General features: G+C 45.4%; 7 protein-coding genes across 7 annotated transcripts; 4 read left to right on the top strand and 3 right to left on the bottom strand. All coding sequences in view use genetic code 12, as the record gives it.

Moving 5' to 3' along the window:
* Nucleotides 1-2,630: 2,630 nt before the first annotated feature.
* DIURU_004579 (acetate uptake transporter family protein) lies at nt 2,631-3,413 on the top strand (the record flags this gene model as incomplete). Its single annotated transcript, XM_034157467.1, has 1 exon — nt 2,631-3,413. One exon carries the CDS (start codon nt 2,631-2,633, stop codon nt 3,411-3,413), a length of 783 nt encoding a protein of 260 aa, XP_034010660.1.
* Nucleotides 3,414-4,484: 1,071 nt separating this feature from the next.
* DIURU_004578 (uncharacterized protein) lies at nt 4,485-5,138 on the top strand (the record flags this gene model as incomplete). The annotated part of the gene is made up of 1 exon (XM_034157466.1): nt 4,485-5,138. One exon carries the CDS (start codon nt 4,485-4,487, stop codon nt 5,136-5,138), a length of 654 nt encoding a protein of 217 aa, XP_034010659.1.
* A 776-nt stretch (nt 5,139-5,914) lies between these two features.
* SHE3 (She3p) lies at nt 5,915-7,420 on the top strand (the record flags this gene model as incomplete). The annotated part of the gene is made up of 1 exon (XM_034157465.1): nt 5,915-7,420. The coding sequence occupies one exon, from the start codon at nt 5,915-5,917 to the stop codon at nt 7,418-7,420; it is 1,506 nt and encodes a 501-aa protein (XP_034010658.1).
* Nucleotides 7,421-7,509: 89 nt separating this feature from the next.
* On the bottom strand, nt 7,510-8,658 carry DIURU_004576 (uncharacterized protein; the record flags this gene model as incomplete). The annotated part of the gene is made up of 1 exon (XM_034157464.1): nt 7,510-8,658. One exon carries the CDS (start codon nt 8,656-8,658, stop codon nt 7,510-7,512), a length of 1,149 nt encoding a protein of 382 aa, XP_034010657.1.
* Nucleotides 8,659-9,915: 1,257 nt separating this feature from the next.
* DIURU_004575 (uncharacterized protein) lies at nt 9,916-10,818 on the top strand (the record flags this gene model as incomplete). Its single annotated transcript, XM_034157463.1, has 1 exon — nt 9,916-10,818. One exon carries the CDS (start codon nt 9,916-9,918, stop codon nt 10,816-10,818), a length of 903 nt encoding a protein of 300 aa, XP_034010656.1.
* Nucleotides 10,819-11,116: 298 nt separating this feature from the next.
* Nucleotides 11,117-11,986, bottom strand: DIURU_004574 (uncharacterized protein; the record flags this gene model as incomplete). Its single annotated transcript, XM_034157462.1, has 1 exon — nt 11,117-11,986. One exon carries the CDS (start codon nt 11,984-11,986, stop codon nt 11,117-11,119), a length of 870 nt encoding a protein of 289 aa, XP_034010655.1.
* Nucleotides 11,987-12,669: 683 nt separating this feature from the next.
* GDB1 (bifunctional 4-alpha-glucanotransferase/amylo-alpha-1,6-glucosidase) lies at nt 12,670-17,136 on the bottom strand (the record flags this gene model as incomplete). Its single annotated transcript, XM_034157461.1, has 1 exon — nt 12,670-17,136. One exon carries the CDS (start codon nt 17,134-17,136, stop codon nt 12,670-12,672), a length of 4,467 nt encoding a protein of 1,488 aa, XP_034010654.1.
* Between the last annotated feature and the right edge of the window lie 243 nt (nt 17,137-17,379).

The following is a 17,379-nucleotide window of genomic DNA, read 5'->3' as shown; positions in this document are numbered from 1 at the left end:
CTACCCAGCGCCGTAGTCATTGCGACCCAAAATCCCGCAGACGCTGCACCTTGTCAAAAGGACGTAAATCTATATTGGGAAGCGCCCCGCTAAGGCAACGGATTTCACTCCGGAGCTGAAAGGAACTTAAGTCAAGAATTAAGGGATGAGCAACCCTGCATTGTTGCTTATCGTGGGGGAAAATCCACCAGTGTTTGATGCCCGAGTATCATGCACAAAACACGAGTAAATCGGACACCTCGAAACGTGCCACCTGCTGGTTGTGTGGCATTGGTGGGCTACCACCTCCGGCTCGTCGATCGACACGCATCGTGAATACGTGACGCGATCACTGGTGCACACGAACATATTCGTCATGCAACTCAGCGAGGACCCGAAAGCGCTGAGTAATCAAACTTGTACAAAACGTGGTAAGGCAAGCCCGGATCACTGAGAAGGCTTGGCTGTCACAGTGTGGTTGCTAGACGCTGGCTACGGGTGGGCTCCACGTAAACAAAACCTAATCGCACAAAAATCACGCACCGATGGCGAGCCGAAATCGTGCCACCCTGCATAACAATAACGATCCAGCCTCGACGCGTCACTTAATCCTGATTAAAGTGCACAGTGATATTCCAAACACCTGAATGTAACTCCAGCGTTATACATGGTCGTTGACTGAAGTTCGTTATCTGTTCGCAGACCCTGCCAAGAAATTAGGCATGCGGCGGAGACGTTCCATGAGTTTGGACCACGCACTGGAACTATGAGTATAGCCTCATGGCTACTACGCCTTGTAAGCGCTCCATCGCCAGCACTCAAGGGGTAAATGTCGCGACAGCGTGTGCCTTGTTGCGGGATTAACTTCGCAACAAACATATAAACTAAACTACCGCCAATTGACCTACTTTCAATATACGCGTGTCTCCGGTAGGCCTCAATACTTGCTTCTAAGAACTATTACTAAATTCGCCAAGATTTTTGGCAGCATCTGGGACAAGTCGGATCCATATATCCGTGACCATCCTACGGGTTGCCTACGTGGAAGTGCTGGCCGCGCAATCAAGGGAAAAAAAAAAAACTCTTTGCTTAAATTGCGTGTCTAAACCAAAAGTGCTCCGCCCCGATGTGTTCGTATGTTCGAATCGTAGGATTGTNTTTTTAAAAAAAAAAAAAAAAAAAAAAAAAAAGATGAGCCAGTCACATGACCTCGTTTGATGACGCGTCTCGTCTATATGCCCTTCACGGATTTCCAATTGGTACAGACACGTCTTACTCGATCGGACCCGGGGTTGTGGGTTGTAAATGTGGGGTACCAGACACTTGGTACAAAATCGATACTTAAACGTTGTGAGAATATATCAACGCATCGGGGCAGGTGCAGCGTCAGCGTATGCTTGTTATAACATAACCTAACGGATACATGAGCAGCTTGCATCTATGTTTTCAAAACGTTATTTAAGTCATAATGAGCGTTCCCACTACGCGCGTCTTTTTACTGCCCCACTCGCTCCCCGGGACGGTCTCCGAGCCAATCAAATTCAAGGGAGACTTAATCTGTCAGAAACATTCGGAGTTCGCGCCACCTGGGACTCCGTGAATACTGATGACCCACGTTCCTCACACCAACAGAAACTAGCTGTAGGACGTACTGTCAATGTGTGGTATCTTTCCAGCCCCCATAATTACATGAGTTATCAGCCGTTTGTTAAGGGCATGCACTCCACAAAACTCCCTTATTCATACATTTGCACGGCGTTTGTTCAAAATTGTAGACATCGGGCCACCCCGCCAAACACTCGCAAATCGCCCCATCCATGACGAGAAAATGGGTCGGTGTTCAAAACTTCCCAGGGAGGGGTTGGAACTCACATACGGCCTACGCAATCCACAATGAACATTGGTCATCCCATTAATCAACAGCCGCACCTAAATTCAAACTCAATATGCTCAATTATTGAACTCCTGGCTCTATGTTATGAATGGTACCTAACCAAAATAGAAAAGCCGTTTAAATATTGTTTCTGCCTGAAACTCGGGTCTCCTCGCCAAGCTTTTCCCCATATATGAATGTTCGTTCAAATAATAATAACTAATTATGGTGGTGGCGAATGACTTTTGAGTCGTCGAGAGTCTTGACAATCCTGCACTACACGTTGGGCTATTGGATGTGTGTGTTCTCAATGTAGTTAAAGGCGGTCTGGGGGATACGGCGTGCTGCTACCTTTCATGTGCCCACCTTTTTCTGGGGGGGTGAGTTGATACATCCAGCGTCAACACCCTCCTCTTGTGCGGGGCTGTTACCAAAAAACAATGCAGATGGTGTGGCTTTGTGCAGGTACTGAAAGCTGCTTATACTTCGGTAACCTCGGTAACGCTCTTAGGCCTAACCCAATTATACGAAGGTAATTACAGCAAAATTTTTCCAAAGCTCTGTTTTTTCCTGAGCCTTTACCGAAAATCTGTATGAAATCACAAATACTCTGGAAAGTATCGGCATGGGCCATCCCCACTCCGTGCGGAGGTCGCCCTGCACATACCCCACCCATTATGCACAAGAAAAAATATTTATGCTCGGAGTCACTCCGAGAAGGAACATTATAAATAAGAGCAACTTTGTACACCTGCTTCTGAGAGCTTCAAGAGTATTAATGTCTGAATCCATCAACTCCAAGGAATACAGAGACCAAGGTTCTTCGCACGACGTGTCGAAGATTCAAACTGCCGGTGATAACGATGAGTACATCATCATCGGTAACCAAAAGTTCCACCGTCACGAATTGATGGCTGCCTTTGGTGGTACGTTGAACCCGGGTTTGTCTCCTCCTCCTAAACACGAATTTGCCAACCCCGCTCCCCTTGGTCTTTCTGCCTTCGGGATGACTACTTTCTGCTTGTCGCTTTACAATGCTCAGGCCATGGGCATCAAGATCCCCAACGTCGTCGTGGGTATGGCTGCCTTCTATGGTGGTGCTGCGCAATTCTTGGCTGGTGTTTGGGAAATGTGTGTTGGTAACACTTTTGGTGCCACCGCTTTCTGCTCTTATGGTGCTTTCTGGTTGTCGTACATGGCCATCAATGTGAAGTCGTTCAACATTGCTGGTGGTTACGTTTTTGAAGATGGTACTGCTGACACTCATCAATTCCATAACGCCGTCGGATTCTACTTGCTTGCTTGGGCTTTGTTCACTTTCATGATGTGCTCGCTCACCCTTAAGTCGACCGTGATGTTTTTCCTTTTGTTCTTCTGTCTCGCTGTGACGTTCGTTTTGCTTGCTGCTGGTGATTTCACGGGTAAGGTTGGTGTTACCAGAGCTGGTGGTGTCCTTGGTGTCGTGACTGCTTTCTTGGGTTGGTACAACGCCTGGGCCGGTGTGGCTACTAAGACCAACGCGTACTTTACCTCGTACCCTATTCCCCTTTACCGCGCTTAGGTAAGCGATGCCCACCATTGTGGATACCGATGCCTGCGGCATCACTTTATGACAACACCTTATGACAGACCTATTTATTTATATTTATTAATCGCCTTTTTTTGTTATTTTGTTAATGGGCAATACACAAGTTAATTTCAGAACTTGCGGAATTCAGACGGCCTGGTTTATACGGTCCCGCCCAACACCTTCGTCACGGTACGCGCATACACCTTAAAACTTCTCGCAGCGCAAATGCCATCATAATCGTAAGAGCCAAAATACTCTGCATTTCTTATAGCTTCACTGGTCTTCAGGTTATTTCACTCCAGTTTGGCAGTTACAATGACGTAGATACAGGCGGTGTTCTTTATCGAAGCGATGGTGGTATTGCATTGTCTGGTGGTAGGGTAGGCGGAAACTATGACGTAATTGGAAGGCTGTCACAAAATTGTGGCATACCCGTCGGCTTCCGAAAATCGTGCCAACTGTCGAGTAGTATATGAGAATCGTTAATGTGTCTGAATTAGGTTAGCTAATGCCCCAGCTGTGATCCATTTACTTATGAAATTTGAGTAGGCTCCAGATAAGGTTTCGATACGCCTCCACTTCCTACAAGCAGTAATATGAGGATAAGCGTTGGGCCCATGTCATTGTATATGCGTTCTCATTTGGACGTGTTATGTTTGGAAATACTATTTACTACTTCAAGATTCTAAAGGCTTCTCAGCTTGTGAGAAGTTTGGATAAAGAAGCAAGAGGCCGCCTCATACCTTATTCTGGATGGATTGTGACAGGCACGAAACCGATAAATTCATCGAAACATGGCCAAGCGAGGGCATCTGCCAGGGGAACCCTACATTCTGAAATCGATTGATAAGCCATTGCATCGATTTTCATCAGACAAGCAACAGAGCTGAGCCTCATGTTGCCTCTAAAGATACATCTCGAAAGACAGCATGACAATGCAGCCGCCTTATATCGCAACCATACTCATTTTAAAGGGCGGAGAATTCACGAAAGTGTGTAATGAACACTACTCCCGTGCCTGAGCCACCCCCGTTGGCACTGACGGTTGCCACTAGCCACAAAATGGTGGATGAACTGTTGTCGTGGAAGATTGACAAGACTTACAACTTCGAGATACCCACGACTGATGGCGTCGCTAATATCAAAGTTACCACCCGACATTCACCTCGAAATGTTGAAGAGTACTGGGTACTGCGCCAAGTCGACTTTAGTCAGGTAGGCGAGAATGTGGAAGAACTCCATTACAAGCTCATACGATATCACACTGGAAGTATGACTGATGTCGAAACCTGTCATTGGGGCTATGAGAAGGAGTACTACACCGCCATATACCAAGCAGACATCGAACCCTGGCGAGATAATAACATCGTTGATGATAATCTGGCTGTCTTTCGGGTCACAAGAAGGTACCGCTACCCTTTTCCGTTGAGTAATCGCGTATTTTTCCATGCTGGATACGTTAGTAAACGGGATCAGGAGCTGCTCGTTGTTCAGCTCCCCCTCCAACCCTATGGCACCAATAACGATACTGTCGGTCGTTATAAACTGGTGGACAGAATCCGGTACGACCCAAAGAAAAAGCAATTGACTTGGGAGTTTGTATCAGCAGTGCATCCAGGGGGACTCGTCCCCGACGCTCTCATGAAAGTAGCCCTTCCATCAATTATTGCGCGCGATGTGCCCGCCTTCTTTAAGTGGGCATCAAAGCAAGACTAGATTCAAGTCATGATGGAATCTTCATGTTTTCGCCTTTATTGCAATTTCGTTGACGACTCAGGTTTGCAGATCGGGTGCATTTCGGTATACATAGATCGGATCAAGGATTTCTGATCCCGACGCGGTCGCGAATCTTATACAAAGAAACCTGGCAGCATGAACTTGAAATCGCTTCAACATTCTGGGTATATATCAATTGATTCATCAGGTTCTTGAAAGTGTTTGCATCTACGTATAGATCATGCATATTCTCTGTATCTTCTTCAACTTCGGATTATTGGCTGCTTGGTCATGTGATGACGAATTTTTCCCCTTATTGGATCAGTTGAAGACGCGTCTCATGGCGAAAGCACAAGCGTTATATTTGATCTCGTGAAATGCATCCAAAATATAAGCTGATAGAATCCATGTAAAACACTGTTTTTAGAAAATAGCTTCACGAATTTTTGGTGTCCCCCTCTTTATCTACAATCTCACAGAACGCCTCGCGACGGTTTTTTTTTTCAGTCCCCCCCGATTCCGACATATTGCGCTACGTGTTTTCTTTGACGACGCACTGCCCAAATCTTTAACAGTTTTCTACCTTTTGGTATCTGGTTGTGGTATTACAATTTTCGTCGAGTTGGAATCGTTACTGTGTGAAGAAATTCATACGTAGAGCCTCATCCCTTCCGTTACTGTCCACCTGACATACCATTTTCCCATTTTTTGGGTCTCTTTGAACCTGAAAGCCCCCATTACTGTTGATTCGCCCCTAAATCGAGGAAAAAATAACAATGGATCGTCCCCAAAACGTTAAGTCGTCAAAAGTTATCGACCAATTACATCTGCAAATTGATGAGCTCAAGCAGGAATTAGAGCTGGTCAAGTTGAGCGCAGATGAATACAAGAAAAAGTACACTTTGGTGATGCAAAAAAATGATCTGACTCTTGATCAAATGGCTAATCTCAAACACGAAAATGATATGATCAACGCGTTATTGAAGCGCAAAGAACGTCGTATCATAGACCTCGAAGATTCATTCAATGAGCTCAATCTGAATAATGAACTGTTACAGTTAGCAAACAAGAATATGAAGATTCGTTGTGAAAACTTGCAAGAATCAACTGCCGCGCTGACTGCTGATCATGAACGTCTTAAGATTGCTTATGACGCGTTGTTGGCATCGCAGAATGAGTACAAAAAGCATTATCAAAAAGAATTTAACGACTTGGCCCAACAGTTTGAAAACTTCAAGAAAGAGCAAGAGCATCGGTACGGATCTTTGAACCAGAAGTATGCCGATAACGACAAGGACATCGACGCATTGTTGGAATCTTTAACCAACAAACGTAAAACCATGGACAACTTGTATGTCAATAAAAACAAGGCTGTCGTGGAATTGCTTTCCAAACTTGCGCATATTGCTCGTATCCATGGACAAGAGTCTAAGCTTGTATTGGAGGAAAATGTTCAGGTAATCAAAGATGTGCTCGCCAAATACCCTGACTTGAAGGAGAAGATTGCATTACACGAAAAAGTTGAGGTTGATTTAGACTCTTTACTTCTGGAATCTCAGGAAACTCTTGTTAATTGCTCCTTTGATGAAGAAGTTAGTGAACTGGACGAGATCAAGCGCACGCTGGTTGAGTCTACGGTATTGGGAGGAAATACCAACACGGCTAACAAGCGCAACCTGATCCAGTCCAAGCGCCGCAAGTCAAAGCGGGCTCTGATGAGGTTCGACGGAAAGCTGGCTCCCGATTTCAGCCACATCAATACACCCCAACTGACTCCCTTGTCGTTACCCAAACGGCCTAATCTTTCAAATAACCCCGGGCGGGTAGTACTGGGAAATAACCATGGTCGAACTCCAACTCCTCCGGGTGACGACTATGGCTATAAAGGTAATCAGAACGGTTGGAACCCGGGTCACCACCACTCTCAGCTGTACTCCATGTCGAATAGCAACATGGGTAATCGTCTGTTCTCAAACCTGTCACGTCACTCACGGCAGACTCTGTTGCTGATGGCGCAAAACTCTAATTACCAATTCGGTGCATCCAATCAGTTCGGCCAAAATGCTGGATACCAAAATCAATACCAAAATAACGGTTATCAGGGCAACTATCAAAATAATGGCTATCAAAGTAACGGCTATCAGAATAACGGTTACCAAAACAATGGTTACCAGAACAACCAAAGAAATAACAATGCCAGCAAGAGAAGGTCCATGTCCCATTATAACAACAAGCGGGTCTCCTCTGCTAACTTTGACATGTCTCAAATGAATTTGCATTGAACCAGAATTAAACTGTTTCAAATTTACCTTAGGCTTGATGGGTCGGAAAGGGTTTATTCTTTGTATAGTAATTTATGAAATCGTTAATACTAGTTACTCACAGCAAAGGCTGTAATCACACCATCATCGTAGCCGCACATCACAGCTGTCATTCGACCAGCTTCAAGTCGCCGCTTACTTGGAACATCAATGACGGCTATACTTGACAACTTTATCAGCGGCGTGAGCTTACCAGTATCGGGATCGTATACGCGGTCACCTGGTACTGGTCGGCTAAACGTCTTAACCTCCAGGTATGGAAGTGCGTCTTCGCGAATTGAAACTTGTCCATTCCAGTGAGCCAAGATAACATGGCCTTCGGTAGAAACAATAGCTTGTACTCCTTGATGTTGTAAAGTAACAACGTCAGCACAAGTATGATAGATGTCATGCACTAACATCGTGTCGGTTGCACTACCTGTCAATAGCCGACCGCGTTGTATATCCCAAGTTGACGCTGTTATTGGTTCGGGTCGATGTTGAGTGTTGTGGTATCTTAAAGTAAGTTTCGGATCCTTATTGATAACCGTTCTTTCGATCACCTTTTCTGGTTTGGACTTAGCGAATAGTCCAGATAGACCGCTAGGTTTAGTTGTTGTATTTGGCGCGGCATTGCCAACTTCAACAACAGGTGCTTCCTCCTTTATATCAAAGTTTATGTCTATGGCTATGACGTCTCCAGACTCATAACAAAGACAAAGTGTCAGCGTTTCATTGATGTAGCGCATCGACATAATCACGCCCCATTCACGCCCTTGCGAAGGATCCTTTTCCACCAATTTGCATCCCGAATAATTAGTTATGACTCGATTGAGTCCTTTCCCCTCCTTATTGATCTTGTAGACGTCGAAATTATTCAGATCCATAGTTGCTGGTGTGAATAGATAAGTCCCAGACAAGACTATGTTGCAAAAATTCAACGAATTCACAGGAATAGATACCACCAATTTGGGAGTCTGATCTTGATTGGCGAATTCCCAGACGGCAATCTCTCCATCTTTTCCATGGGTGACCAAATACTCTTCCCACTCTAGTATAGTCACTACCATGTCTTTGTGAGCAACCCAACGCACCAATGGTCTTCGCAGCTGAAGGTTCCATATGATAGTTACACCATCTCTATCTCCCAGAACAAGGCCTTTGGTGGTGGTCGTCAATGCGGTAACCGCAGATCCGTGTGATCGGAGGGAAAAGAGCATGGTCGAGGCCAATGTGTACGGCACAGGATGCGCGCGTAACAAAATGTTAACAAACGACTTGCGAAGGCGCCGCATGAGACCACTTCCGAGGTCTGTTCTTGGAGAATGATGGTTCCCGAAACGACGTGATCAAAAGACATCGGTTAATCAAAATCATAGGAAACGTTTGCTTGCAAGTCCTGGAGTTGACAAGCTAAAGATTGTTGCAGTCGTCAAACGCTGAAATTTACCAAAATTGAACCTACAAAAAGTGAAGTGGTAATCTCACAACAAGATATCCGAAACTCGCTCGTTTGGAGTACCCTCATTGGTTCAAGTTACTTCACAATTTGTGATTCCAATAAATTGTGGCACAAAGGAGAGCCTGTAGGGGCTTTCTTTTTCTTTTCGGTTTCCACGGCAAAGACTGATCAATCTGACAATGCAACCTCATCATAGGCCACTAATGAGTCAGTCTCTCGTAAACCATTAAAGCTGAGTTGAATAATTGAGCGATCATGCTTGTGCGTTTTACGGCCTGCTGCTAAATCTTCGATAACGATGACGATCGCTTGGCTTTTTCCTGATGATACCATCCCTGTTTGTGTAACGCAGCATTGAGTGCAACCAATCATGGCGATGCGGCTGATACTCAAAACCAAGTCAATATCCATACAATAAAGCCGAAAGGATATTGGTCGGAACCCGTGCAAGAGGTGCTTGGCATCTAAACAAATGTACTTGTCTATTGTTTAGCGAGAGTTCGACTCTAGGATTATTTTTTTTTTGTTGTTCCGAACATTCTGTCGTCTGTCTTTGTAATAGGCAGTCAGATATTTAAGCGATGTGCATTATCTGTTTCGTCAATGGCTTCTGCCATTAATAAAGCCCACGAATCTGCGCAATCTTTGCTCAAAGTTTTGTCGACCTTATGGCTAAAGTTTTCAACGTGACGATTTTTTTCGTCGTCTTTAGAGAATCGCTTGAGGCGGTTATCATTATGAGGTACGTTGCCAAGCATTATTGATCTGCAGTCCCCACCCACTAACAAGCAGTATTCTATTTTCATTTTTGAAACAACAATTTGGTTCCGACGTCAATCACAGAAATACTTACAAGAGATTAATTAAGCAAGTTTGGATTGGTGGTGCATTAGGGCTATTCTGCTGTCTCGCGATCGGCGCTGGCTTCATCGGTGCTTTCTATGCTCTCAAAAATGACGTGTGGTCAAAGTCTGAAGATCTTTGGGAAGGCATATTTTGCATGATCGCTACGATCATGATTTCAATGATGGGTGTTGCCATGTTGAGGATCAACAAAATGCAACAAAAATGGCGAGTTAAACTTGCTCAAGCCCTCTTGCAACCCCCGTCCAAGAAAATCGATCGCTTGAAGATTGGTTATTTGTCAAAGAAATATGCTATGTTCGTTTTACCCTTTGTAACCGTCTTGCGGGAGGGATTAGAGGCAGTCGTTTTTGTTGGTGGTGTTGGTTTGAACGAACTGGCAACTGCATTTCCCTTGCCCGTTGTTGTTGGTCTCATTGCAGGTATAGCTATCGGCGTTATTCTCTATTATTTTGGCAACAACGTCTCAATGAAGTTGTTTCTCATCGTTTCCACCTCAATGCTTTATCTCATTTCTGCTGGTTTATTTTCACGAGGGGTGTGGTATTTCGAAAATTATGTGTACAACAAGAAGACTGGGGGTGATGCCTCCGAAAACGGCTCTGGGCCTGGAACTTATGACATCAGCAAGTCTGTATGGCATGTTAATTGTTGTAACCCTGAGACTGATCATGGCTGGGACGTTTTTAACGCCTTGTTAGGTTGGCAAAATTCCGCAACGTACGGCTCGGTAATTTCTTATAATATCTATTGGATTTTTGTGATCCTCACTCTTTTGTTGATGATGTACGAAGAGAACAATAGCCATTTGCCTGGGTTGAAGAATTTAACATTGGCTCAGTTGAATCCGATGTACCATATTCGAGGTAAGCGACGCAATGAGCTTAGTGCAGTTCAAGAGGAGGAGCTTATGGCGAAAATGAATGACCAGGAGGCCTTGTTAAAGATATTAAAGGGTGAAGTTTCGCCCCCGCAAGAAATCAAAGTCCAGGCGGGTTCTTCTTCTGACGAAGTTGTGGAAGCCGAATATCATGCAGCAGGCGAGAAATACTGAGAGGTCATGCGTATATGTTATATTATTTGAAGTAGTTTCGAAGGTAGAACATCTCCGAAATCGGTAAAGAGATGACCTTGATCGGGTGTCCCATTCCGAACTAAAATGATTGATCACAAATTACATGAATTACTGTTTTTGGATGTGAGTATGAGCCCTTATTGATGAGGTTGACGCAACTCGTAGTAAGTTCAATCGGAATAATTTATTATTTGCAGTAAACACCATAAATGTTTCCAAGCAACAGTCCTAAACATATAAAATCAATCGGGTATATCCAAGTAACCAAGCTCCGGGCCTAGTACATTCTGTTGAATTCTCTCTTCTTGGCGGCGCCAGTAGCAGCAGGAGCAGGCGCGGGAGCAGCGCTAGTAGTAGTAGTGCCAGCCTTGTTGCCACCGAACAAGCTCAAGATGAAGTTGATAACAGTGGTAAGAATGTTACCAATGTTGGCGCCAATCCATTGGAACGCCTTTTCAACGTAACCGTTTTGTTGAGCCCAGTTCCAGATGCTCGAAACCAACGATGAAACCACCGACAAGGCCAGCTTGAGCAAGTTTTGGAATTGGTCGGGGTTGGTCTTAATCCAGTTCACAACCGAGTTGAAAATGCTTTGAATGATACCTGAGTCCCAGATAGACTTGATAATGGAACCGAGAGTGTCAGCAAAGTCACGAGCCGAAAGGTCGTTGGCAGTTTGGAGACGTTCAATTTCGGCCAACATTCTCTTGGTTTGAGCAGAGCCGGCGGCAGCGGCGGGGGTGCCCGAGGACTTAGTGAAGAAGCCCAAAATGGTGTTGAGCACCCACTTGATGCCGTTGAAGATAGCATCCTTGATGGTTTGGTTGTTCCAGATGGCGCTGAAGAGTTGTTGGATGATACCAGAGTCCCAGACGGTCTTGATCAAGCCAGGAAGGGCCAGGAGGACCTGTTTAATGAGGGCACCCCAGTCAACGTCACGCTTCATCATTTCAGCGTAGTCAATGGCGGCAACATCAAGGTCCCGCTTGGTGTTGAGGACGTCAACCAAGTTTTGGATGGCACCGAGAACGTCGTCAAGATCGGCTCTCTTTTCCAAGCCAGTGTCTTGAACAACATCAACGGGGATGGCCTGAGCCGAGGCAGAGGCAGCCAACATAGTGGCAAGGGCGGCGTTGGAAAACTTCATAGTTGTTTAGGCTGTTGAGAAGATGATGAGACGACAACCAGGAAACTACTGTTATTTATATGCCTTTGTGAGCTGGTTGAGAGTTTATCGTTTCGAAATCACGTTTGAGACTGAATTTCCTTTTACGGAAGTTAGTCTCGGACCGAAAATTATTAAGCAAAAGTGTGGTGGGGTAAAAGTCGGCTGCGACTATTCCACATGATTAGCGTGGTGGTCATCAAACAACTCTTTCATACCAACATGAGTAAAGTCATATAACCTGGTTACGCTTCCCTTTGGATGCAGTTTTGAATAAAGGGTCCAACCTCGTACTAGACTGATTGTTCGTCGTACATCATGTGTCTCTCTACATCCCCTCAACTGTATATTCCGGAATACTACGTCGTTGGCTAAGCAACCATGCCCGTTATATGCATCTGTGCATTATGGGGAATAATGTACTGGAATGATCAGGCGTGGAAGGTACAGACCTGTCTGCCGTTTAACCCAACTCGGAAAAAACGAGTTACTTTCGCAAGTGGGACCTCGCGAGCGAACCTAGTTTTGAATAGCTAATGCCATCTTCGTCCACGGTGATGCCATTTGAAGGACCCTTGATGAGGTTGCTTAAAATACCTTTTCGAACTAGTGAGCCGTATAAATTAAACACAAAAGCATATATACTACCCATAATAGGAAACTCCTCACAAGTTACCCTTATCTTGGTCAAGAAGATGAACCAAGTGGAGTAATGTGGCCGTTGACCATGCCTGTGACGGCAGCGAATCTTTGTTGAGCTCCCCACCTGCATTGGTAAGCTCGGTAATACCCGCCCAAGGTGAGGTTTTGATCCACTCACGCAGCCATTTCAACCTTTGGTTGAGCTGAACAGGATCCTTCAGCACAAACCGACAATAGGCTTGTAAATGGAAACCAAGAGGGAAGCACCATGGAGGTCCTTGATGGTACAGGCGACCCTTTGCGGTACGGAAGTTGTCGGAATCCTCCAGGTTATTGTAGTAAGGCTCGTAATTCCAGTCCAGCGGATCTAAAGTTGCCATGCCGACATGGTCTCGGAGAATCTCGTCCGCCTTTTCGAGGTGCAGACGACCGTGATCCTCAGAAAACAATTCGGGAGCGGCACACATGGCCATAGCAACATTAGGACGCAACTGGTAATCTTCGAAAGGTTTACCCGAGCGGTACAAATCCTTGTAAATGCCACGACGGTTGACAAGCTTTGGGTCGATTACATAATCTTTGTCATCCTCGGCATTCTCAGGGATGTAGAAGCATTTTTCGAAATTTTCTTGAACCAAACTTTCCCAATCTTCAAAAGTTACCTTTTTTCCATCTTGAGTTGTGACAGAATCCCATTTGAACAAACCCTTTTTGCGCAATTCATTCACGAACCTTAAAGTCAGTTTAAGCAACCCGTTGATTTCTACAGCTGCACCGTCACGAGGAGTCCCTGGAACACCCTTCGAGCCGGCACGCTCCAGCTCACCCATCTTGTCCATCCAAGTTCCGCAATTATCTTGGTTGCCTCCGAAAATGAGACCATTCGACCAGTCCACAGAAATTGAAACATTAAATCCATTATCCTTCATTTGCAGATCAATCTGCGGCCCCGCGTTATGTTCGCGGTAACTAATGCCGGCAGCATGGCGACTCAAGATCTCGTAGATAATCTCTACCAAAGTCAGTGAGTAAGCAAATGCTTTAGGGTCATCGTAGGGAATCCAGGTATCATCCTTAGGAAATCTGCGCTTCACCGATTGACCCAAAATCTTTAACCCTTCAGGAACAAATTTAACATACTCTTGAATCGCTTGTAAGTAAAACCAAGTGGCATCGCGAGCGTTGTATCTTGGGTTCCGTCCACCATCAAGTAAATTGGGGATAAGACCATGTTTGAGGGTCTCGCCAAATCCGATAATATGGTCATGAGCATCCTTGAAACGGCCAGTAACTAACAATAAACCCGGGAATGCGATGAAGACATCACGGCCCCAGCATCTCATGAAGCCCGAGGCGAAATGGGGTAAACCAGCAGCCATACAGGGTACATTTTCCTTGACAACAAGAGAGGTTTCCGGAAGCGCACCCATCATTTGCACTGATGTCATTGCTAACCGTTGGACAAAATTGGTTGCTTCTGCCACGCACGTCAGCGACATCAAACGTAAGGCTCTGAATCGGGCCAGTTCATAGGCAATTCCCACAACTAAACAGAAGTAGCGAGGACGCAAGGAAAACGGGACTGTCTTGATCTTTTCCATTCTATCGTGTAACCATTGTTGGAGCTTTGCAACTCCAGGCGAGGAGTTGAACTTGTTAAGTCTTCCAACAATAAAATCACAAGCCCAAGTTCCAGCACGAAGATGATCACAAAGAGGCAGCCCGAGATCATTGTTCCACACAACTTGACGCATAGCCAAATTCCATCCTTCGAGTCCAGCATAAACAAGGGGACCAACTCCAGGTATAACGTACACCCCATCACTACCTTTCAGAGCCTCCCGTTCTTCGTTTTCGCATTTGAACAACACATTATTCAAGTCGAAAAGCAGCAAATCTTTGGAGGCTTCCAAGGCATCTTTTCGAATGTACTCATCCAATTCTTTGGAGACCCCGGAAATTTCCGTGCTGAAAACTGCAATGGCACCAGGCGGAAAGTTATCATTCGAAGTAAGAATCTCGGCGCCTTCGTCGGTTTGATTGACTTGAGGCTCAATGATATCCCGAACCTTTGACGGTATACCGAAGATTTCGGTGTCACTCTTCGGAGCCGGTGGATGACACTCCAACACGTAAGCGAATTTACAAGTAGCTGTAGTTCCTGCCAACTTGCATACCAGTAACGTTTGTGGAGGGGGATTTTGCTCGAACTTTGTTCTAGCGATGAGAAACCACCCCTTGCCAGTAAGAGCGTTATGGCGTTGAATGGTGATGTATTGACCTTCATGGTGAATGTACATCTCATGATCACGACTAATATCCTCCAGTTCTTCAACAAGTTGATGGCGAATCGCGTGGAGCTGTTGTTTCACCACCGCAATCCCATTACCAAGCAGGGCGTATTCACGGTGTTCACCGACAACATCCAAAAGGTGTGGGTAAACCTCATCATAACCAAGTACGGAGCCGATAGCCAGTGAACAAAAGGCTACAAGAGCCGCGTTCAGTAAGGTATCCTCAGGAGTGCGCCGTTGCGTGGGAGTCTCATTATCATGCGTACAGTCCATAAACAAAGCGTGTGGAGGCAGTGACACGATAGGCGGAATCACACCCACTCTGGAATATGACTCAATCATTAGTGGGGAAGGTTCCTTATTTGCGGGATACACGAAATCATCCAACGGCAACCAGGCTAAGGACCCGATTGGCTTACCGCCATGCTTGTGAACAAGCCGAGATAATTCTTGTGCCAGATGTGCTTGCATCGCTTCACGGATAAGAGTGTTGATTGCCAAACGCTCCACAAAAATTTTGTCCATTGCTTCTGAACCAGAGAACAATTCAGCAACGACATAAAGATTTGGGTTCACAGCTCTTGCCGCATCCAAAAGTGCTTCGCCGACGTGAAGAGGAGTCAGGTGGCAGTTATCAATTCGGAACCCGTCGAATACTCGAGCCAGTATTTGAACGTACTTCGTCATGCGCTTCCATAAATAGGGCGAGTCTTCGGGGCCAGTGCCATAGCGTAATTTGACACAATCACCCCATACGATGACTTCACGACGCAAATAAGCACGCAGTTGGTCCAGCGCAAAATCAACAAGGGGGTTTCCTCCCCAAATCCACCCATTATTGGCCAAGTAGTACGATTTGCCGTCATTTGCTTTCACCACAGTGAAATAAGGTTCGATCACCTTCAGCTTGTTGCTGATAGAACCCAACTTTGGCCCGTTTCCGTCCACCCGGAGATATCGAGTACGGTCTTTGAGTTGCTTCAAAATCTCGGCGTGATCAGAGTCAAACATCTTGTAAGGCTCAACGTTGACAATGTTAACCACCTCTTTCGTAGCCTCCTTAAGTTCATTATCATTGAGAGGGCCATAGATGGATGTGATGATTCCTCTAAGTTTTCCGGCGTCAAACTTATTAGCGAACCGGCCAGCCATAATCATCTTGCCACTCAGGGTTGCATTTTCCAATACGAACTTAGCCAAAGCTTCAGGTTGTCCTTTAATATCGGAAGGGACGCCAGAGGGTGGTATTTCAGATGCTGCAGCAACAGCTTTTTCGGTAGCGTCGACGTCAAATACGTAAAACTCCCACAACTTCAAAGGCACTATAACTTGCTCATTCAAACCATCAATCAAGTTCGATACGTCTTCGTAGGAGTTCAACTCAAGAGGGAGTCCCAGCGATTCGATGTCAAAGTTCATCAAAGCCTCCTCAAGAGCAATGGCAGCTCGTAAATGAGGCGCAGTCACTTGATTGTATCCAGATTCAGGATGCTCGACGAGCCAGCTCGAATTGTTAGCAGTATGATTCAATACAACATCAGTAAGTGACAACAAATGATTACTTTTCATCGTTTGTCGGATGAAGTTGATTGCTTGCTCATTTGAATCAAAGATATTCGGGTCAAATTCAAGTTGGTCATAAATCAGATACGGCAGGTCCAGTTCGCCACGGTATTGTAAAGGCGTGAAATGAATCATATTATAGCCCTTAGCTTTGGAAACGTAGTTGAAAATTTCAGGCCATCTCTCCGTTTTCTTCCCACCAATCCACTTCAGCACAACTGTTTGAATGTTGATATCATTGAAAGGAAGGTACTTTCCATCAATAAAGAGCGAAGGAGGCACATTGAAGTAATAACGCTTGGTTTCCTTATCACCGTTATAAGTAATGTACCAGCAATAAGCACCGGGGGCGTATACTGACACCGGCACACGGACGTCCGTCACTATCAGAGAGTTTCCAATTGGAATGCTTTGGAAGGCGTTTCGATCGAAATTCTTGCCAGGTTTGGGTACATTGATGTGAAGCGTCGCTTTATAGGATACCGGGGCACCAGCCTCCACTGTAAAGATAACATCAAATAGAGGACCCTTTTCGGGAGCAGGCACTGCGGGCAAACTGAGAACGTCATTGGCATTCTTTTGATCAAATGGCTCCCCTTCAGGCAGCAATCGCAAAAGCATGGTACGAGTCATGATTTTGTGGGTCGTCGTAGAAGTCGGGGTGGAAGTGGTCGCTGAGTTAGATGCAGCCGGTCCGAAAATTGAGCGGGCCTGCTGCAGCAAGGAGCCGAATACGTGAGACGCCATTGCTTTGAACGTTGCCAAAAGCCAATGGAACCAATTTACCATAGCGCTGGAAATACGTGAGATTCTGCGAGGAATATATGTTTTATCTTCCGATACATCACCTGAGGCAACTGTCCGAGAGATTTGGGG

Source organism: Diutina rugosa, assembly GCF_008704595.1.
Source record: "Diutina rugosa strain CBS 613 chromosome Unknown scaffold29_size158811, whole genome shotgun sequence".
Classification (NCBI taxonomy): Eukaryota; Fungi; Ascomycota; class Pichiomycetes; order Serinales; family Debaryomycetaceae; genus Diutina; species Diutina rugosa.
Note: the sequence above shows the minus strand (reverse complement) of the source record. Positions and strands in the feature narration are given on the sequence as shown.